This window comes from Nelumbo lutea, chromosome 7 (genome assembly GCF_056320005.1).
Source record: "Nelumbo lutea isolate HS-2025 chromosome 7, American lotus-T2T, whole genome shotgun sequence".
Classification (NCBI taxonomy): domain Eukaryota; kingdom Viridiplantae; phylum Streptophyta; class Magnoliopsida; order Proteales; family Nelumbonaceae; genus Nelumbo; species Nelumbo lutea.
In genome coordinates this window covers 33,373,120-33,397,347 of record NC_142690.1, presented here as the reverse complement: position 1 = coordinate 33,397,347, position 24,228 = coordinate 33,373,120, and the positions used below count along the sequence as shown (strand labels likewise).

General features: G+C 43.4%; 1 protein-coding gene across 3 annotated transcripts in view; it reads right to left on the bottom strand.

The window, feature by feature from the left end:
* Positions 1-2,095: 2,095 nt before the first annotated feature.
* The window catches only part of LOC148846024 (alpha/beta-Hydrolases superfamily protein), a 77,161-nt gene continuing 55,028 nt past the window's right edge, over positions 2,096-24,228 (bottom strand). For all 3 annotated transcript variants that reach the window (XM_088955651.1, XM_088955650.1, XM_088955649.1), the window contains one exon: positions 2,096-2,490. In XM_088955651.1, coding sequence (XP_088811777.1) covers positions 2,416-2,490 — 75 coding nt within the window. In that variant the 3' untranslated portion in view covers positions 2,096-2,415. The remainder of the gene's footprint in view (positions 2,491-24,228) is intronic.

Here is a 24,228-nt window from a genome sequence, read left to right as displayed (position 1 = left end):
ATCAATTGTCATCAGATTTTTATTAAGCAGGTATTAAAGTGTAGTTGCAAAAAAATGTTGGAATTAACTTGGTATAAAATAAAATATAAAAAGATATAAACCGGTGGTCATTCAATTGTAGGTTTACTAAGGCGGTAGTCATATGGGACCTAAGTAAGCGGTTCAGATTACCGCCTAAAAGTGCAAGCGACATTTGATACAACCTAAGGCGGTAGTCATATGAAAATTAACCTGGCAGTTCAGACTGCCACCTTAAAGTACAAGTATCATTTGACATAGCCTTAAGGCAGCAGTTCAAACCACCACCTAAAATCATAAGTGACGTATGGCACAGCGTAAGGTAGCGGTTACATGGGACCTAAGTTGGTGATTCTGACTGCCACCTAAAAGTGTCAGTAGTTTGGCACAACCTAAGACAGCAGTCGAAAGGCACCGCCTTTATTCATGCTAAGCCGGCAGTTCTGACTGACCACCACTTTAGCGCAATTAACTATCTCAGACCAACCATCAAAGGTGGCAGAACCGGCAGTCTTGATCTAGGCCAACAGTGGATTAGGGGCTAGGTGCCTAACTGTCGCCTTAGATCTATGGCGGGGCAGTCTGAAGGCCTAAGCTGGCGGTCATGCGACCACCGGTTTTGACCGTTTTTCTTGTAGTGCATGTTGCTGTAAATTGTTTGCTTATACTTTTAATAAAATATCTTCAATTAGAGAAAAAGAGTTGCAACCAAGCTCATCCCATATATGCCTTAATGGTGAATAATAATTTGTTAAAGATGTCTCCTTTTTCTATGACAGAAAATCTTTTAATTTAATTAATAAATCTAAGCAAAGCTTTTCACTTGGGAAAATGTCTCTTGCACCCCACTGCCTTGACAATCTTCAGAAACAATAAGCCACTGATGATAGAGTTCACATCTCCGCCCCACAAAGAGCCGCCCCACAGCACATCTCCACCGTGTATTAGAAATATCTCCCGATGATTACATCATCATAACTAGTATTATCATCGGGAGATGTTCCCAATACATGGCGGGATGTGCTGTGGAACATTGTGGGCGGCTCCTTGTGGGGCCGAGATGTGATCTCCTGTTGATACTAGGTCGTATTGAATTAAAGAGAATAATCATCAAAATTTCAGTGTCCCAGATATCATGAGTTGGATCATCCTCATCAGACTCAACAATCTTCCCTATATGAGATATCCAAGCTCCTCTTTTCCACCTATAAAACAGACAAGATACCATTGAAGATATTTTATTCCATCAATCTTTACAATAATATAATTTAAATTCCAATGTTCTCCAATGAAAGGATGCCAACGTTCAAGAGACATACTCTTGGAGGATACAACTATGGAACTTCTACTTCCGGTCATCATAAAGGTATTAGCAAACTGAAAATGATGACAAAATGATCAAAGAAACCAAATACCAAGTCCGACACACCCATATACAAAACTAATCAATAGCACGAATTTTACGACTAACCAACAAAGACTTGCACCGGACCTATATGACTAGAAAGGGTTATACCAAATCAAAAAAATAAATCACCAAAACCTTCCCCAAGGTAAGACAGCATTCAACTCTCGTCCAATCAATCCTTGGACTGAGAAACCAATTCAAAAGAGGAAAAAAGGGCTGGGTGGCAAAACAGAGAAAAAATAGTTACTGAAAATTCCTAGTAACTCAAAATTGCCAAATCAAATCCACCCTGCAGACACGCAAGGGGACAAACAAAACAATCTCCATGAAAAAATTCCACTCAAATCGAGACATAGGAGTGATTGACAGAAATAACTAGTTTCTGCCATTTTCTCAGGAAAATCCTTAAAAAAGTACTGACTCATACATCGTGTATGAGACTTGCATAAAGGGAACTTTACAAAACTTGCATCTCATATATGTCAGGTACACCTGATAATGTCCTAAATCTGTACATATGACACCAGAGAACCATCTTATGAAAATAATGCTTCAGATCGTAAAGATGATGTTCCCATAACAAGTTGATTTATTTGGATAGATTTACTTACTAATTTAGGGTTAGAAGAGTAGAATATGAAGAAGGAAAAAAAGAAAAGAAACAGAAGATAAGGGTTGGGCATGAATGAATGAATCCCTTGCCCGTTTCTCAGTATTTTTAAAACGAGAAAAATAGCATGTAATGACAAAACAGATCCTGCAAAAAATATAATGACCTAGAAATCTAACACAATAGAGTTACCCAAAATATCCTCCATACACATGCAACCATGTGAATAGTTTACACTTACCTTGTATATATGGGAAACTTCTTTTGAGAGCTATAAGGGATTTTTTTTTTTTTTTTTTGAAATGTTAAAACTGAGTAATCGATATAGAAACAAGTTTCTAATGCTAATATTCCTGACTGCAAATCTTCTTCAAGTGTGCTACGGTTTGCTAAGAATGCTTGTAATAAGTTGTCCAAGCTCTTCACCACTGTCCTCCTGGACATGATGCCCTGCCTGCATGAACCAATAAGTTAACTGAATTAATTTCATATCATACTTTACTTAAAAAATAAAGATTTCAATTTCTAAGCAGTTCATGCACTGTCTAAATGTACACAACTTGAAATCACAGCTCAGTCATTGAATGTGGAGGTTTTATTGTTGGTCCAATATGGCAGAGCTACAGATCTAACCCCGGTCAATAAACTCAGTGTGCCTAAAACAACAACAAATTGAATGGAGTTAAATATATAAATTGAGCATTAATTCTCCAATTCTCTCCTTGTCATCCCTTTATTTTTCTCCACTCCAGTTCTCACTTCCAACTCCACCATCACCATCACCATCTCCTCTAATCTTATATCTTGTATCCATGGTCTATAAAATCCAACCAAGAACACGAACAGAAACCTAAGGAAACACTTGGAAAGGAGAAGAAAAGCCTTCTTGCCAAAGAGCAACGTAGCTTCTTTCTTGAGTTTTGGCTCTGCACAAAGCATGCCCTACAGCACATCACACCCATGCATTGGGAACATCTCCCGTACTTTTAATGGGGAGATGTTTCCAGTGCACAGGTGCGACGTGCAGTGGGGTGCACTCTGGGGAGCCCATGCACTTTCGCCAAAGGTTTGGGTGATGTTAGCACTGCTAGACATGGCCTAAAATGTTGAACTCAAGGAAAATCCCTTCATGTCCAAACAAACTGAATCCTAAGTGGGTTGTGTGCATTTCTTTGGTGGTTCATTGTGTGAGAGTGAATAGGTATCTGGCAATAGCAGCCTAGCAGGATCGTGATACCCCATGGAATAGTAGAGATCTTGATGAGTTTAGCTGGATAATTTTAAGGATCTTGCACAGTCATCAAGGATCATGATGAGTTGTCAATAAGACAGAAGAAATGCAATCTCGCTAAACCTAGCAAGATCCCACAGTAAGGAATCCACTACTTCTAAGTAACATGTGATCTCATCACACAAGGGAAACTTCGCCCAGATCACTCAATATAATGGCAACATGGGATCTTGCACAGGACAAGTATACGCTTCGAGAGAGTCTATTTAACACAAGATCTATATTGAAAGGCAATTGCAAGAGGTGTCCAGAATGAGAGCAGGTCTGCTACAGAAGCTTTGGTTCAAGCTTTTATTCAAGTTCAGAACACTGATATTCAAGCTTCCTAATCCTACTGTTGAAGACCACATAAAGGACTGTTTGAAGGCTCTTCTGCTCAGTACAATTACAGCACCTTTTTTCTGATTTTTCACCTTTCAGGTTGGATTTCTTCGTGTGCTCCTAGATTCTGAGTCACCCTAGGCCCTAGAACTTGTCCATTCTTTTGGACAGGAGTTCATACATGATTTAAAGGGTTTTGATACCTTTTTTATCTTTGACAGACCAGCAACTTGTCTTTTTCTTGGACTGTTATATTCTGGAACTATTTCAGACTTGTTCGAATCCGTATTTTCATCTCGGGACAGCTGTTCCGTTTTCTACAATATTGGGGGTCATTTTCTTGTGACAACTGCTCTCTTTGGTGCTGAGTCCCCCCATCCCTTTGTTATTTACATCTTGAAGTCTGATTTAGGTTGGATTACAGCAAGGGCTTTCTTTATTACTTGCCTTAAGATCATATTTTCCTGCTGTGGAGTGTGATCTCTTGGTGTTTTTCTTGCTGAAATGGCTACTAATAGAGCTCTGGCCCATTCATCTTTGGTGGATAGAAGCCCAATTGATCAAATCCAGGAGCCAAGGGTACAGCACCTCTAGTGCCCATAAAATATCTTTACACCAGAAAACCATGTTCAAAGCCCTCCTAGAAGCACGCCCCTTTTTGCATGATTTGTAATGATGCCTATATATATGGCACTTTTATCAATGAAATGGCATGAGAATTAGGTCATTTCTTCCGTTCCCTTCCCCTCTCTTCCCCTTTTTCATTCTAGGAGGTCGGGCCTCTCTCGAAGGGATCACTGAGGTGAGAAGTAACTCACCAACCAGTATCAGAGCTTTAGTAAAGGAATTGGCGGCCCAGCATGCCATCTACCAATTCATCTTCCATCGAGGAGTGCATGGATAAGCTCGAGACAGATATGCACAAGGTGCTGGGAGATCTCAAAGAGATGTGTAAACAGACAGATATGCACAAGAAGAAGAAGAAGAGAAAGAGGATAAGGGTTCGGCCAAAAGAGAAAAAGTCACTCTACCCAGCCGACCCAGTTTGTATTTATAATGAATAAGTTGAATTACAAAAGACAGTATTGTCCCTTACTAGAGATGGGACACATAACTTAAACTTGAATAAAGCAGACCATTCACTTCTAATTAGATAGACAAAAGACCAAAGTACCTCTGTATTGTCGACTCTAACACTCCCCCTCAAGCTGTAGAATATGTCATATAGTCCCAACTTGTCACATATGTAATCTACTCTGCCCCGAGTGAGCCCCTTTGTAAATAGATCTGCCCATTGGTTTCCTGAACTCACATGAGATGTAGTTATCACTCCACTAATCACTTTTTCTCTTACAAAGTGGCAATCGATTTCAATATGCTTTGTTCTCTCATAGAAGATTGGATTAGAAGAGATGTGTACAACAGCTTAATTTTCATAGTATAACCTCATGTGTCTATCAATTGAAAATCCCATCTCTTGTAACAAATTCTTCAACCATACTATTTCACATGTAGTATGAGCGAGAGCTCTATACTCAACTTCTGCACTGCTCCTTGCCACTACTATTTGTTTATTGCTCTTCCAACTTACCAGATTGCCACCAAGGATGGTACAATATCGTGTAGTTGACCTTCTGTCTGACACAGAACCAGCCCAATCAACATCTATATACCCTTCTATCTCAAGAGTTCCTCCACTTTTGTATAACAAAGCATGACCTAGAGCAACCTTCAGATGCCTAACCGTTCTTAGAACTACTTCCCTATGAGGGAACCGAGGGTGTTGCATAAACTGACTCACCATACTTACAGCAAATGATATATCTAGCTGTGTGATAGTTAGATAGTTCAATTTTCCCACCGACCTCTTGTACCTTTCAAGATCATCAAACTCTTCATCTGCATCAATACTCAACTTAGCATTTGGTTCTATAGGTGTCTCGGCTGATTTGACACCTAACAAAGCAGGTCAAGAACATATTTCCTTTGACATAAGTTAAGTCCATACATTGACCTTGCAACTTCTATTCCCAAGAAGTACTTCAGCTTACCCAAATCTTTCGTGTTGAAGTGATCCTGTAGGAAGTTCTTCAATCCATCAATCCCATTGCTATCACTGTCAGTTATGACAATAACGTCCACATGCACCACTAGTAAGATATTCCCATCTTTTGAGTCATGGCTGAACACGGAATGATCTACCTGACACTGTTTCATACCAAAGTTCTTCACTACTTCACTGAATCAACCAAACCACGCACGTGGAGATTGTTTCAGCCCATAAATTGCCTTTTTAAGTCTACAAACTTTACCATCCTTCCTCTGAGCAACATACCCTGGTGGTTGCTCCATATATACCTCCAAAATTAGATCACCATGCAGGAAGGCATTCTTGATGTCAAGTTGCAAAAGAGGCCAGTCATACATTGCTGCTAATGAAATCAATACCCGAACTGAACCAATTTTAGCCACAGGAGAAAATGTCTCCATATAGTCAATACCATACAACTGAGAATAGCCCTTGGCCACTGTTATGGACGCCTTCCTCGGGAAGACGTACCATCGCCGCCGGCAGCAACAAGCCTCGGGCCCATCGCCAACAGCAGCATGGATTCAGTGATGCTCATCCTACCCAGTTCGGCAACAACAACCTTATCTAGATTAGGTTAGCTCATTTTGCTTCTTCTTATCTCTTATCTTATCCTGTTAATAGCTTATCAGATTAGGATTAGCTTAGCTTATCTTATCTTGTTAGTAGCTTATCAGATTAGGATTAGCTTATCTTATCCTTAGCAAGATAGAACTGGAAGTCTCCCTATTCAGCAAGGAGACTCCCCTTGATTAGGACTCTTGTAATCTCCTACTTAAGGAGACCCCATTATTGAATGAGATATCAAATTATTCAGTCAAGAGTGAGTTAGGAGAGTTGGTGATCTCTTGGACAAATCACCAAAGGTGCCAAGATAGGTTCATCACGAGCAGGAAGGAACAAGGGAAAATAGGAGGTTTTCCCCGTGGATTGACCCGTGACAAGATCCTATTCCCGGGCCCTCAACAACTTGGTATCAGAGCAAGGCGTCATGGGAGATCTGGAGCAGCTACCTTCCAGGGTCCACGACCTCGAGCACCAACTCGTGGAGACCAACTCCGAAGTTTGTGAGATCAAAGGTGAAGTGCGAGAACTACGACGACTAATGGAGATGTTTCTTTCCAGCAAGGAAAAGAACTCTGACGGAGGGACACCAGCTAATGACCGTCAGCCAGATCTGCCGAAGTCTTCCGACGAACAGCAGTCCGTCGGCCATGGAGCAGCCATCATCCCCAAGAACAACAGGCTGGAGTTCCCATCGTACAATGGCAACGGAGACCCCCTAGGCTGGTTGTATCACTGCAAGTAGTTCTTCCGGAGATCTCTCTCCGAATCTCTCTCCATGCAATCACCGGTATTAAAACCTCTCAGACCATGCAGTTACAAGCACAGATCACAGGTCAGCCAGTGCGCATTCTCGTCGATTCAGGGAGCACACACAACTTCATAAGTGAACATGCAGCCCTGCAGTTAAAACTACCAATGGAACTCCGGCCGCGACTACAGTTAGCCGTGGCAAAGGGTGAAAAAGTTCACAGTCCAGGTATTTGTAAGGACGTCCCAGTACAGGTCAATTCTGAACTAATTCTTGTTGATTTATTTGTACTCTCATTGGATGGGTTCGATATTGTTCTTGGGGTCAAATGGCTAATTACCCTAGGCCCAATTTTGTGGGACTTCAGCGCACTCACCTAAAAGGATGAGAGATCCATCCTATGGACGCCCAAAGATTGCGGAATAAGGGGCGAATTTCAAAAATTTTTCCTCTCCCTTCAACTGGGAATCACATTCTCTATTTAGAAAATCATATTTTCAAAGATAAATCTTGAACCTTAAACTGAACCAGATCTGAACCAAAAGGAATGGGAGAGAATAATACCTGATACGGAGAAGTAATATCTCCCAACGAAGGTGTTCACGCCCAAGGAAGGATCCAAAGACTACTCCCACTGAAGATGGCGCAGTGCAGGATGGAGCAGAATCGGTAGTGTTCTTCCCCAAGAACTCTGTCCTTCGCAAGAATCAGTAGAATGGTACGTGAGCACAGCTTCCTTTTCAATCCTTTCTCAAAAAACTGATGTCAAGATCCAATCTTGACTTCTCCCACAGCCGGAGATCGAACTGCCAAACCGGGCGAAAAGAGAAGGGAGGCGGCAAGAGAGGATCTGATGTGTTTCTTGGTCTCTCTTCTTCTTTAGGCTGCCGCCCCCTCCTTTTTTGTTAAAATAAAAGATCAGCTCCTAATCCCATTAGGAGGTGCTTATCCAAATCATATTTGGATCAGCCTTCTCTTCTAGTGATAAGGATAAACCCTGCAGATTAGATTAGCTTTATCCTAATCCCATTAGGAGGTTTCTAGATCTGAATCACATTCAGATCTGGACTCTCTGAGTGGATAGGATTAAGACCCTATCCTATCTGCTAATCCATCTCAGAATTCGCCCCTTTAATTAACTAAATAAATAGCCCAGTTCGAAATGGGCTTTAGGCCCATCAAGCTTATGTGCTCACTTAACCTTCCCAACTGCTACCCAGTTGGGCTTCCTTGTATGGCGTGGGACCCAAGCATTGATCTACACATCAGCCACATGGGTTCGGCCCAGCCTTGTTACAAGGCCTGGTCGAATACACTGTTAAAAACAGTGCACCCCCTGAAACCCATCGAATGGGATCTATGGGCCCAACACTTACCCTAAGTGGTCCTTGGGCCAAGCCACCTTGTAACACCCAGGGACTGTGGGCAGATGCAAGATTAGCCCATCAGGTATTATCCTCAATGGTCTTACACTTAACCTCTCAGCCCATAATGATCATACACTGCCCGACAAGAGAGGACCTCTCCCTTGGCTGCAAGGAACAGTGTTGCACTCTCCACTTATATGGATCCCGGGAATTAAAACCTTTTGCAAACATTTTAGAAACCATAATATATATACTTTTATATCTCATAAAAAATATACTTTGCAAAACAAATCTCAACGGCTGAAATCGACTGCCGGCAGTTTTGGTTTCCAACAGTGAGAGTGCATCCCCGATCATTACCTTTGTCCGACAAAGGGGCTGATCCTGTCACTATGATCACCCACTCAGATGAATTCTCGGATTGTCCCAACATACCCAGGTTTTGACCCCCGCTAAGGATCTCACTGACTGGTACATCAAAGACAACCCGATCCGACACCAAGTGCAGTATCATAATCGAGTCTAGGGCTCGGGTGTAACTTTCCAGTTTTGCCCATCAATCTCCAAGGTCCAGGGCAATACTGGAAATCTGCTCCAGTTCAAAGATTCAATTAATCACACACTGTATGTGCCTAGGGTCTCACCCCGGTAGCTGAGACAAGCCACCCCAACCGACTTGGTGGCACCAAAGTGTCAGCCTTGTCAGGATAGGTATCCCCAGATCGACCCACTGGCTGTGAACTTTCTAAACTAACACAAGTCTCAATAAGTGTCCAGTTTAAGGGTATTACACAGAAACATACCAAGGGAACATGAATCAAATATGCACTTTTATTCATTTACAATAAACTCATAAAGTACATCAATTTTGATTGAAGCTAAGGGCATACAAAACTGTCTAACAGCTCCCACTTGCACTTAGGTCCAATCAGGTACTAGCCGGAGTCCCATGCTTTCCACGTGTTTCTCAAACACTTTCTGTGATAGTGGCTTTGTCAATGGGTCTGCTACATTTTCCGCTGACGCTACCTTCTGAATCAGGACGTCCCCTCTACCAACAATCTCCCGCAGTACGTGGTACTTCCTCTCGATGTGCTTCGACTTCGAGTGGGCTCGTGGCTCCATAGCCTGAGCAATGGCTCCATTGTTGTCACACAACAATGGAATGGGTGATGTGTCGGACGGAACTACTCCCAACTCATGAATGAACTTCTTCATCCATACGGCTTCTTTGGCAGCCTCACTTACGGCAATGTACTCGGCCTCGGTCGTGGAATCTGTAGTGGACCGCTGTTTGCTGCTTTTCCAGCAAACAGCACACGATCCTATCGTGAAAACATATCCAGATGTAGACTTTCTATCATCTGGGTCTGACTGAAAATCGGCATCTGTATACCCTTGGATCTGTAGTGAGCTACCGTCGAATACTAGACAAAACTCTTTTGTCCCTCGAAAGTACTTAAGTATGTTTCTCACAGCAGTTCAATGCTCCTGCCCTGGGTTGGCCTGAAATCTGCTTACTACACTCACTGCCTGAGCTATGTCAAGACGAGTGCACAGCATGGCATACATGATGCTCCCCACGGCAGAGGAATAGGGAACGTCTTTCATGCCATCAATCTCCTCAGAAGTCTTGGGAGACATCTTCTTGGAGAGAGTGACTCCGTGCCTGAAAGGAACATTTCCTTTCTTGGAGTTTTCCATGCTGTATCTCTTGACTATTTTGTCAATATAAGCAGATTGGGATAATCCTATTATCCGCTTCGATCTATCTCTATAGAGCCGAAGACCCAGTATATAGGAGGCTTCTCCAAGATCTTTCATGGAGAATTGCTGTGACAACCATAATTGCTGTGACAACCATACTTTCACCGTAGTCAACATACCTACATCATTCCCAATGAGTAGAATGTCATCTACATACAAAACCAAGAAGGTAACCTTATCTCCACTGTACTTCCTGTAAACACAGGGTTCATCTGGATTCTACTCGAAGTCAAACGATTTGACGGTAGAGTCAAAACGGATGTTCCAACATCTAGAAGCTTGCTTAAGTCCATAAATGGATTTATTAAGTTTACATACCATGTTTTCCTGACCTGCAGCAGTGAAGCCTTGCGACTACTGCATATAGATATCTTCAGTAAGATCTCCATTCAGGAATGCAGTTTTGACATCCATTTGCCAAATCTCATAATCATGGTATGCTGCTACAGCTAGTAGGATCCTAATGGATTTAAGCATGGCCATAGGCGAAAAGGTTTCCTCATAATCAATGGCCTCTTTCTGAGTGTACCCTTTTGCCACCAGACGAGCCTTGAATGTCTCAACCTTACCATCGGGGCCCTTTTTCCTCTTGTAAATCCATTTGCAACCGATTGCTTTTACCCCGGAGGGCGGATCTACTAGAGTCCAGACTCCATTGGTCTCCATTAAGTCCATCTCTGCTCTCATGGCCTCCACCCACTTCTGGGAATCTATGTCCAACATAGCTTCCGTGTAAGTCATGGGATCCTACTCACTAGTCAAGGTTTCCACCAGGTAACTATCCTGGTCATAACCATAACGGACTGGTGGCCTGGATACCCGAGTGGATCTTCTAGGTTGGTCACTACCTGGAACTTGTGGGACATCTCCCACTGCTCCTGAGCTCTCCTCATCAAGAACAACTTCCTGACGATGGGTGTCCAGGATATAGTCGGTTTCCAAGAATTGCGCGTTACGACTGCAGAACACTTTCTGCTCACTTGGGTCATAGAATAGGTAACCTACAGAGCTTTTTGGGTAGCCTAAAAATAGGCAACGGCTGGTCTTGGATTCCAACTTGTCTGCACTCGTTCTTTTAACGTGTGCTGGACAACCCCAAATCTTCAAGTGTCTGACACTTGGTTTCTTTCCGGTCCAAAGTTCATATGGAGTATTCAGAACCGATTTGGTTGGAACCCGATTCAGCACATAAATCGCAGTTTCTAATGTGTAACCCCAAAAGGATGTGGGTAACTCTGAGTGTATGAGAAGCGACCGGACCATATCCAATAAGGTCCTATTCCTCCTCTCCGAAACACCGTTAAGTTGTGGTGTAGCAAGAGGAGCTAATTGTGATATTATCCCATTGTCCTTTAAGTAGTCCCTGAATTCGTCAGAGAGATACTTGCCACCTCGATCTGATCGAAGGGCCTTAATTTCTCTCCCTAACTGTTTCTCGACCTCTTGTCTAAACTCTTTGAACTTTTCAAAGGATTCAGACTTGTGTCTCATTAGGTATACGTAACCGTAACGTGAAAAATCACCTGTGAAGGTGATGAAATACATGTGTTGATTTCGTGTCCTAACACTCAAGGGACCACATATATCATTATGTATTAGGTCAAGTGTGCCCGTACATCTTTCAGGCTTACCGTTAAATGGCCGTTTCGTCATCTTGCCTTGTAGGCAAGGCTCACAAGTGGGAAGATCTTCTACAGTTAGAAAATCCAAAGGACCATCCTTTACTAACCTTGTGATTCGGTCAACACCGATGTGGCCAAGTCGATAATGCCATAGACATGTGGGATTAACTGTATCACGAGCTCTCTTCTTAGGGATTTCAACCGACGTAGTTTCGGTTATGTTAGTTTCTAGAGAAGGATGTAGAACATAGAGACCGTTCTCCAGTTCCCCGTATGCGATGAATCTGTTGTTTCTTTTAATAGTAATCGTATTACTAAAGAAGACAGAATAACCATCTGCACACAGTTTTGAGATAGAAATCAAATTTCTTCTTAAATTTTGCACATAAAGACAGTCTTTCAGTACAATTGTTCATTCTCTAAAAATTAATTCCACGGTTCCTATGGCCGCGGCTACAACAGTTGCAGTAGTCCCCAAGAAGAGTGTGACTTCTCCTTCACTCAGCCTTCTGCTTACCTTGAACCCCTGCAGTGAATTACAAGCATGAGTTGAAACCCCAGAGTCAATATACCAGGATGCAGAAGCTACCAACAAATTGGTTTCTATAACACAAGTTTCGAAGTTACCTTTCTTAGATTCCAAGTAGGCAGGACAGTTCCTTTTCCAGTGGCCGGTCTTCTTGCAGAAGTGACAGGCATCCGATGCTTTGTCTTTCTCCTGCTTCTTGCTCTTAGCGGCTTTCTTCTGAGCCTTCTTTGCCTTCCTCTTTCTTTTGCCTGTCTTGCCAGCTTCAACAAGCATGGCTACAGGCTCATCCTTTCTAATCAGTTCTTCAGCTCTTTGCAACATATTGCTGAGCTCTTGTAAGCTGACATTCAGCTTGTTCATGTTATAGTTCATGACGAACGGATTAAAGGAAGGAGGCAAAGAGTTAAGGATAGCACCTATCTAGGTTGCAAGGTCCAGCCCGGATCCAAGAGCCTCAAGTTCGTTGATGTATCCCATCATCCGAAGACAATGGTCGTAAACTTGTTGACCCTTGGACATTTGTGCGGTCATGAACGACCTTTTGTCGAGTAGAACGATTCAGCTCTTCATACATTGTCTTGAGACTTTCCAATATGTCTTTGGCAAGTTCGTTCTGATCGAACTGTCTCTGTATCGGGTTGTCCAAGGAGGAAATGATGTAACACCGGGCAAGGGAGTTTTTCTCCTCCCATTCTTGATAGTCTCTCCTTCGGGCCTCAGAAGCCCTATCACCCGGACGCTCCGGGGCAGGATTCTTTACCACTTTGTCCAGCTTTTCAGAAGCTAGGACCAGCATAAGGTTCTTGTACCAGTCAGCATAGTTTGGGCCCTTCAACTTGTTGTCATCAAGCAGTTTTGCAAAAGATCCGTTTGCCATTTTCTGATAAAAGAGCAAACATCAGTCCACAACCTAATTTGATTCATGTTCATTTCATAGATATGGATTTTAATCTACGATCCATTTCCATTTATTCGTCTCTGAGATTTCCCTCATCTCTCAGTGATGGAGACTACGGGTTGTCTCTGGAAATGTGGGAAATCACATAGGGTGCATGGAGCCAACTGTTTCAGCTGCATAACCCCACCACCTTTCTGTGAAGGATCACATCCACTCATCATATGAGTTTTCCCTTTGGCCTTTGTCAGACAAGGTTCAGAGCCGTTTTCAGGTAAACCTTTCTATCCAGTGAGGGCTTACCCATCATATTCATGAACGCCAAGGTACCGTGAGAGAGTTTCCATTTTCTGGTGAAGCCCCTCCCACATCGGTCTATGACGCCCCTATCATCTTATGAAACACTCAGACAAGCCCAACATCAAATGGATAGCCCATTTTCTGGTGCGTTTCCTCATTACTGAAGGACCCATCCTCATTCTAATGATGGAAGGCCTTTAGAGAGTTCATCATATGAATCTCCCTATCACATGCACTCATATTAGCTGGAGGGAACAAAATTACGCCCTAGTTTGATTTAGGTCAAACCAAAGTGGCTCCCACTGACTTTCATAAAGCCAGATTTCGGTGGGCCTTGAATCGGCTAGGGTTCCGCACGTAACCTCTTGATGAGGTGCGGGGCCCACCACTGAGGGAAGTCATCCAATGACCAAAAGGGACATCATGGCAATGATGTGCATTCAGCCATGGTGTGCGCAAGAGCCACTGTCGAATGAGCATGGGCCAAGTACTTAAAGCCCATGTACGCAGCACATCACACATCCATACATCACATGCAGGGATAAATTGATCCAATCAATTAATTATCTGCAAGGCCCGTTGGAAGCCCGTTAAAATTCCATAATATTAACCATTAATATTATCTAGGTATATGGGCTGAATTAGGGTTACCCAGTTCGGCCCATATAGCTTTATCCTTTAAATGGGCTTTTGCAATTTTAACTATTTAAAATTGGGCCTTTATAGGCTGGGCCGAATTAACCATTTAATTAAATATCAATCCTTAGGCCCATTAGTGGGATATTAGGGCTGACTTTCAGCCTTGATTAAACCCTAGAATTGGTCCAAACAGTTTTGAACCAATCTTGGTTCGAATGGGTCTAGGGTTTGATTTTTAATTATCCTTAATTCAAGAAAATAATCTGAAATTAAATACTGATAAAAGGAAAAACAAGAATCAGTCAAACAGGGTTGTTCGCACAATCCTTCATGCAAAACAGAGGTTAGATCACAGAATGCAGTTTCACAAACTGCAAATCGCAGATAGCATTTCTCTCATCTGCGAAATCTCCTTTTCTGCGCCACCAACTTCGATCCAAAATAAAAATAAATAGAAATTCTATTTCTATTAATAATTACATCAGATCGAATACCTATACACTAAGTCTAGAAAATAAAAAAAATTATTTACAGACCCAAAATAAATCAAGAACTGCAAAATCGCAGGTTCCCTGCGCAAACCAAGAATTCGATCTCCTCTTGTACGAACAACCCATAAATCAAGAAAATTATAAAGAACAATTATAAATAACAATCATATTTATTTAAAATTAATTTCAGATTATTTGCCCATTTGTTTTGGGAACAAATTTCCCAAAAACCAAATCTGCGCAAATTGGGTAGAACGCCTTCTCCCTAATTGTGCAGGTTCAGATCTGAAACAGAATGGTTTAAGATTTGAACCTGGGGCTCTGATACCACTGAAAGGATGAGAGATCCATCCTATGGACGCCCAAAGATTGCGGAATAAGGGGCGAATTTCAAAAATTTTTCCTCTCCCTTCAACTGGGAATCACATTCCTTATTTAGAAAATCATATTTTCAAGGATAAATCTTGAACCTTAAACTGAACCAGATCTGAACCAAAAGGAATGGGAGAGAATAATACCTGATACGGAGAAGTAATATCTCCCAACGAAGGTGTTCACGCCCAAGGAAGGATCCAAAGACTGCTTCCACTGAACATGGCGCAGTGCAGGATGGAGCAGAATCAGCAGTGTTCTTCCCCAAGAGCTCTGTCCTTTGCAAGAATCAGTAGAATGGTACGTGAGCACAACTTCCTTTTCAATCCTTTCTCAAAGAACTGATGTCAAGATCCAATCTTGACTTCAACCACAGCTGGAGATCGAACTAGCAAACAGGGCGACAAGAGCAGGGAGGCGGCAAGAGAGTATTCGCAGGGTGCAAAATTCTCTCTTCTTGATTTCAGCACTAAAGAGGATCTGATGTGTTTCTTGGTCTCTCTTCTTCTTTAGGCTGCCGCCCCCTCCTTTTTTGTTAAAATAAAAGATCAGCTCCTAATCCCATTAGGAGGTGCTTATCCAAATCATATTTGGATCAGCCTTCTCTTCTAGTGATAAGGATAAACCCTTATCTTATCTGCAGATTAGATTAGCTTTATCCTAATCCCATTAGGAGGTTTCTAGATCTGAATCATATTCAGATCTGAACTCTCTGAGTGGATAGGATTAAGACCCTATCCTATCTGCTAATCCATCTAAGAATTCGCCCCTTTAATTAACTAAATAAATAGCCCAGTTCGAAATGGGCTTTAGGCCCATCAAGCTTATGTGCTCACTTAACCTTCCTAACTGCTGCCCAGTTGGGCTTCCTTGTATGGCGTGGGACCCAAGCATTGATCTACACATCAGCCACATGGGTTCGGCCCAGCCTTTGTTACAAGGCCTGGTCGAATACACTGTTAAAAACAGTGCACCCCCTGAAACCCATCGAATGGGATCTATGGGCCCAACACTTACCCTAAGTGGTCCCTGGGCCAAGCCACCTTGTAACACCCAGGGACTGTGGGCAGATGCAAGATTAGCCCATCAGGTATTATCCTCAATGGTCTTACACTTAACCTCTCAGCCCATAATGATCATACACTGCCCGACAAGAGAGGACCTCTCCCTTGGCTGCAAGGAACAGTGTTGCACTCTCCACTTACATGGATCCCGGGAATTAAAAACTTTTGCAAACATTTTAGAAACCATAATATATATACTTTTATATCTCATATAAAATATACTTTGCAAAACAAATCTCAACGGTTGAAATCGGTTGCCGGCAGTCTTGGTTTCCAACAGTGAGAGCGCATCCCCGATCATTACCTTTGTCCGACAAAGGGGCTGATCCTGTCACTATGATCACCCACTCAGATGAATTCTCGGATTGTCCCAACATACCCAGGTTTTGACCCCCGCTAAGGATCTCACTGACTGGTACATCAAAGACAACCCGATCCGACACCAAGTGCAGTATCATAATCGAGTCTAGGGGTCGGGTGTAACTTTCCAGTTTTGCCCATCAATCTCCAAGGTCCAGGGCAATACTGGAAATCTGCTCCAGTTCAAAGATTCAATTAATCCCACACTGTATGTGCCTAGGGTCTCATCCCGGTAGCTGAGACAAGCCACCCCAACCGACTTGGTGGCACCAAAGTGTCAGCCTTGTCAGGATAGGTCTCCCCAGACTGACCCACTGGCTGTGAACATTCTAAACTAACACAAGTCTCAATAAGTGTCCAGTTTAAGGGTATTACACAGAAACATACCAAGGGAACATGAATCAAATATGCACTTTTATTCATTCACAATAAACTCATAAAGTACATCAATTTTGATTGAAGCTAAGGGCATACAAAACTGTCTAACATCACCATGACCTTCCACCTGAAAGGCAAGCATGTTTCATGGCACGGTTGCAGGGTTAAAGAAAAGACATTGCAGGTTCATGCACTCCAGACAGAACCGACAGCCATGGAAAAACTTCTCGTTGAGTTTTCAGATCAGTTCCAGGAACCGAAGGGCCTTCACCCTTCCTGAGCTTGCGACCATCGTATTCCTTTGGTGGCGGGTTCAGCACCAGTCGTTGTCAGGCCTTATCGCTACCCTCAGGCCTTATCGCTCCCGGTGACGTGAAGAAGACTGCTTTTCGCACCCACCATGGCCACTTCGAATTTCTAGTCATGCCATTCAGACTCTCTAATGCACCATCTACATTTCAAGCACTAATGAACGAGGTATTCCAGCCCCATTTGCGCAAATTTGTTTTAGTTTTCTTTGATGATATCCTTGTTTACAGCAAATCATTGGTAGAGCATGTCCACCATCTGAGGACCATTTTCGTACTCCTATACCTACACAACTTATTCCTAAAACGGTCCAAGTGCTCCTTCAGGGAACGACAGGTTCTTTACCTCGGCCACATCATCCATGGGCAGGGTGTCACAGTTGATAGTTCCAAGATTCAGGCTATAACAAAATGGCCCAAACCTCAATCCGCCAAGGCCTTACGCGAGTTCCTCGGTTTAATGGGTTACTACCGCAAATTTGTACAGAACTATGGAGTGTTGGCAGCCCCGTTAACCAACCTGTTGAAGAGAAACTCCTTCCGGTGGGACGACGCAGCTGATGAAGCTTTTCTGTCACTGCAAAATGCACTGTTTTCAACTCCTGTCCTACAATTACCTAATTTCGCCCTCGAATTTACAGTCGAGTGCGATGCTTCCGGAGTGGGTATCGGGGCCATACTACAGCAGCAAGGGCACCCGATCGCTTTCTTCAGCCGCGGATTGGCCGACCGACATCTGAAGCTTCCAGCCTATGAGTGCGAACTAATCGGCCTTGCCCGAGCCATCCAGCACTGGAGGCCGTATTTGTGGGGACGGTCGTTCATCGTCAAAACTGATCATTACAGCCTCAAATACCTATTAGAGCAGCATCTCACCACTTCCCCTCAGCAGCATTGGGTTAGCAAATTGCTCAGGTTTGACTTCTGGGTGGAATATAAGGCGGGATCCTCTAATCACGCAGTTGATGCCTTGTCTAGGCGAGAAGAAGATGTGATGGTTCTATGTAGAATTTCCCAACCTTGGATCTCTCTGTTTGACGACATTAAGAAGGCAGCACCACAGTCCCCGGAATGGTCGCTCTTGCTGCAGAAGATCCAGACCGGCACGGCCGTCCCCGATTGGTCACTTCACGACGGGTTGGTACTATATAAGGGACGAGTCCATCTTCCAGTAGACTACCCGTTGATTCCCACCATCATCACCAGCATCCATAACTCCACCCATGAGGGCATTCAAAAAACACTACACCGCGTCCGGACTGATTTCCATTGGCAAGGTATGAAGACTTCTATTCGAGATTTTGTCCAGAATTTCTCCACTTGCCAACAGCACAAATGGGAAAACCTACACCCGGCAGGCCTCCTTCAGCCCCTTTCCATCTCATCGCAGATCTGGGCCGACATCTCCATGGACTTCATTGAGGGACTTCCCAAGGTAGAGGGCAAATCAGTTCTCTTTGTGGTAGTCGACCGCTTCTCTAAATACGCGCACTTCATTCCTCTACCACACCCGTACAGTGCCACTTTGGTTGCCCTCGCCTTCTTTACACATATCTTTCGCTTACATGGGTTGTCGGAATCCATCGTCAGCGATAGAGACCCGGTCTTCACTAGTGCCTTCTGGAAAGAGTTATTTCGACTACACGACACCACCCTAGCCTACTCATCAGCTTACCGGCCACAAACCGACGGTCAGACGGAAGTGGTTAACCGCACTATCGAGATGTATCTCCGTTGTTTCGTAGGCGATCAACCTCGACGGTGGTCGGAATGGCTTCCTTGGGCTGAGTACTGCTACAACACAACCTACCATTCCTCCCTCGGCATGACTCCCTTTTGCATCGTTTACGGCAGGGATCCTCCCCGCTTGATGTCCTACGAGCCCGGATCTACTTGCTTGGACATAGTCGATCACTCCTTACAGGACCGCAACGCCCTCCTCGCCAACGTCCGCATTCGCTTATAGCAGGCCCAGCTCCGCATGAAGCTCCACTATGATAAGCACCATCGGGAACTGTCGTTCGATCCAGGACAATTTGTTTGGTTGAAGCTCCAGCCCTACCGGCAGCGCTCCTTGCGCCACAAGGCTGCCCCGAAGCTGGCCCCTAAGTTCTATGGGCCCTACAAGGTTCTGCGACGGATTGGCAGTGTGGCCTACCAGTTGGAATTGCCAGAGACTAGCCGAATTCATGATGTCTTCCACATCTCCTTGCTGAAACCATTTACGGGTGTTCCCCCGGACCAAGTTCCCTCCCTGCCACCCTTGAAAGATGGCAAACTGGTCCCCCAGCCTAAAACTGTCACCCGCTCTCGTTTCAATCGTGGAATCCTTGAAGTCTTGGTGGAATGGTGTGATCTACCACCAACAGTAGCCACATGGATCCCATTGGCAGAGTTCCAAACCACATATCCAGCTTTCGAGCTTGAGGACAAGCTCGTAGTCCAGGAGGGGAGTAATGTTATGGGCGCCTTCCTCAGGAAGACATACCATCACCGCCGGCAGCAACAGGCCCCGGGCCCACCGCCAGTAGCAGCAAGGATTCAGTGATGCTCATCCTACCCAATTCGGCAACAACAGCCTTATCTAGATTAGATTAGCTCATTTTGCTTGTTCTTATCTTATTGTTCTTATCTCTTATCTTATCTTGTTAATAGCTTATTAGATCAGGATTAGCTTAGCTTATCTTATCTTGTTAGTAGCTTATCATATTAGGATTAGCTTATCTTATCCTTAGCAAGATAGAACTGGAAGTCTCCCTATTCAGCAAGGAGACTCCCCTTGATTAGGACTCTTGTAATCTCCTATTTAAGGAGACCCCATTATTGAATGAGATATCAAATTATTCAGTCAAGAGTGAGTTAGGAGAGTTGGTGATCTTTTGGACAAATCACCAAAGGCGCCAAGATAGGTTCATCACGAGCAGGAAGGAACAAGGGAAAACAGGAGGTTTTCCCCGTGGACCGACCTGTGACGAGATCCTATTCCCGGCACTAACCTGGCCTTTAATCGTTCCATACTGCCATCTGGAAGATTCTTCACTGTGTAAACCCACTTACACCCAACAACATGCTTACCAAGAGAGATAGTAGTAAGTTCCCACATGTGATTGTGTTGTAAAGCAAACAACTCTTCTTCCATTGCTTGTCACCACTGGAAACAAAAGATAGTAAGGATAATAAATGGCGATGAATAGTAGAAAGGTGAGCAACTGAAACATAATGAGAAATAGGATGAGATGTACAACTACGTTTATCTTTCCGCAATGCAATAGGAAGATCAAGGTCTGAAGGAGGAGGTGCAACCACAGAATCTGTCACGAGGACTGAATTGGAGGGGTCAGTGCTCTTCTGTGAGTATACACTTGTCGGATTGGTGGCCTCTTAGTAGTAACCTACATAGGAGGAGGGGATGGAACAGGAACCATGGGAAGGGGATCCTCAACCAGAACAGGAACCACGACAAGGGGGTCCTCAACTGGAACAAGAAGTGGAACCACAGGGAAGGAGAAGGTACCTCAGGACTCGAGAAAAATGGAACTGACTCAAAGAAAGTGACATCTGAACACACAAATGACTTATGAGAGTTAGGGTTATAGAACTTATACCCTTTTTGGGTTCTGGAGTATCCAAGGAAGATGCATTTAGTAGCACATGCATCTAACTTGTCTAAACTAGGCCCTAAATTTTGAACAAAACAAACACACCCAAAGACTCTAGGGGTAAGAGGAAACGGAAACAGAGTGGGAAACAATACTGAGAAAGGGGATTGACTTCCAAGGATGGACATGGGCATCTAGATGATGAGGAAACATGATGTTAGGACAGCATCACTGCAAAACCGCTTTGGGGCATTCATATTAAGCATAATGAACAGAGTAGTTTCAAAGTAAGTGTCGATTTTTCCATTCAGCTACATCGTTCTAATGTGGGGTGTAGGAACAAGAAGTTTAATGAATTATCCCATGGTGCTCTAAGTATTGCTGAAATGGTGTTGAGGTGTGCTCTTTTGCATTATCGGAGCAAAGAATTTTAATATGAACTCCAAATTGGGTATATATTTCAGCATAAATTTTTGAAAAATAGAGAACAATTCACTTCGATCTTTCATAGTCATCCTTGAAAAGTCATCAACAAAAATTACAAAATACTTGTAACCATTGTATGACACCACTTTATTTGGACCTCAAACATCTGAATGAACTAAAGAAAAAAGGCTCAAGACACGATTATCAACTCTTAGTCTAAAAGAGACTCTATGGTGTTTCCCAAGCTGACACGACTCACAATCCAATGGTGGAAGATGACTTAAGGACAGAACCAGCAACTTCAGAGTCTTTAGAGATGGATGAACAAGTCTACAATGCCATTGGATAGGAGTAAGAGATGACTGAAATGCTATTGGCAGGCCACCACCATCATGGTAATACAATCCACCTGCTTAATGACCTCCACCAATATTCATTCCCGTCTTGAGATCCTGAAACACACAACAAGAGGGATAAAAGGTTATAGAACAATTAAGTGAATTGATTAATCTACTAACAGACATGAGTTTAAAAGGGAATTTGGGAACATAAAAAACAAAGGATAAAGATAAGGAGGTAAGATCAACATCACCAACACCACAAATGGGAAAGGAAGAACCATTAGCAAGGGTAACTGTTTGGGATGTAGAGACTGAGAAAGTGAAGAAAACACATTTGAAATCCCAGACATATGATCCGATGCTCCAAAGTCAATGATCCCATGTGAAGGTTTGGAAGCCAAGCAAGCCATACCTGAATGGGCAAGAGTAGTTGTTTTCTACTGAGAGGATGTCTGAAGGAACTTATCATATACCTCACACGGTACACTCACAATCTCCTTCCCATAATTATAGACTATAATTATGACCACACTACTGCTGTCCTGAATTCAGCATTCAGAAACCCTACTTTCAACTACATATCTAGGTACAAACAGAAGGAAAAGAGGCTTATATGCATACCTATCAATTCACACTGTCACATAAATTAAATCCAGACCAAAAGAAAGCAATCACAGTCCACTACTAGTCGAATAGATATTTCTGCTCACACCTGTCCACAACTAGCCCTCTTCATACCAGTGAATAGAGGGTATCTAGTACACCACCACAACAATCACCATCACAGCAACCGGAGGCATATTTTCCTCCAAGAACAAAAAATAACCACTCCTTTTTGGCCCCTTATTGAACTTCCAATCTGTCTAGGAGATACTAAGTAAAACTCATATGGCTGGCAGCAATCCCAGGAAGACGAAGGGCGATGAGAAAAGAAAAAAATAGAACCAGTTTCTTATTGCTCTAGTACCATGTAAATAGGTAGATTAATCCTATTCAGTTCTAGGTTCGAAGTATGAGAAGAAGAATGGTTCAACCAGAAGAGAAAAAGCCACTCTACCCAACCGACCCACTTTGTATTTATAATGAATAAGTTGAATTACAAAAGACAGTATCGTCCCTTACTAGAGATGGGACACATAACTTAAACTTGAAGAAAATAGGCCATTCGCTTCTAATTAGATAGACAAAAAAACAAAATACCCTTGTATTGTTGACTCTAACAAGATGAAAGAGGCAATCTCTATGATGACAACTAATAACCTCAAGAAGGCGGTGCCAACCAACCAGAAGGGCGGAGAAGCTGAGAGCTGACACCAGGGCAGCGCACGCAAGTCATAGTTCGGGTCGAGCAAGCCTCCCAATGTGAACTTTCCCTTCTTCTCAAGTGACGACCCTATCTCTTTGTGTTTTAGAGTTGAGCGATACTTTGAGATTCACAATGTCCCTGGACATCAGAGAGTAGCATTGGCGTCTGTTTATTTGGAAAGGGACGCTATACTATGGTACCAGTGGTGCCAGCGTTCACACCCCAGATAGGATGGACAGACTTCACCGAGGCCATCAACTCTCACTTCGGACTTTCCAACTATATGAGGATTTTGATGAGAGTTTAGCCAAGCTTAAACAAACCAGCACAATAAAAGAATACCATAATGAATTTGAGAAACTTGCTTCTCGTGTGTATGGGTGGCTAGAAAAAGCTTTAGTACGGAGTTTTATAGGGGGGCTACAGGAAGACAGAATCAAAGTTAAGGCCATCCAATCGGCCACTGTTTTATCTGCCGCCAGCTCTACTTGCTCCACAAAGAGAGATTGAACTGGCTTCGCCGATTCAACCGACCCACCGGCCCACTTTTAAAGAACCCCACCCGACCTGAACCACTGGCTAAACCTCCTGAACCAAGGCCTCTTCTCCTCAAGAAATTATCATGGTCCAAGATGCAGGCCCAAAGGGAACAGGGCCTATGTTATAATTGCAACGACAAAGTTGGCCTAGGTCATTGTTGTAAGAGCCCCTGGCTCTATCTCTTGCAGTCAGATGAACCGAAGGATGAAACAGAGACACCCAACCAAAGACTGACAATCCAGAAATACTGGTAGAAGAATTATCAGAAATCTCCCTTCAGGCTCTCACCGGATCTAATTCACCCCAAACCATGAGGCTTAATCAGTTAGTACATGGGCGCCCATCTCTATTCTGGTGGACAACAGAAGTTCCCTGAACTTTATAACTAGGACCCAAGCCAAACAATTGAGCCTACCTATCCAACCCTTAGAGGCTTTCTCAGTTCACGTAGCGAACGGACACCAATTGACTTGTGATACCATCTGTCGAGGGGTTGAGCTACAGATACAGCGATCGAAGTTGTAGGTTGATTTACATCCCTTAAGCTTTAGGGGGGCTGATGTTGTTCTGGGAATGCAGTGGTTGAGACAACTGGGCCATCAGGTGGTGTTTGACCAAATGGCAGGAAACCAGACCAGGAATCTTGACTGGTGACGGTTTGAACGGTTCAACCAGTAGGGTCAACAGAAAGTTGAAAACACTGCCTTAAATAGAAGTGTGTTGTCTAGTCTTGCTAAACTTGGCATTGTTGATAAGGAACTCACGAGTATCAATGAGGCATTCTAACCTCAATTTTGGTCTCACCAAGATCAGCCTCACCAATGCGGATCTCGCATCCATTAATGAGGTGTTTTGGCTCTAGCCTCATCGAA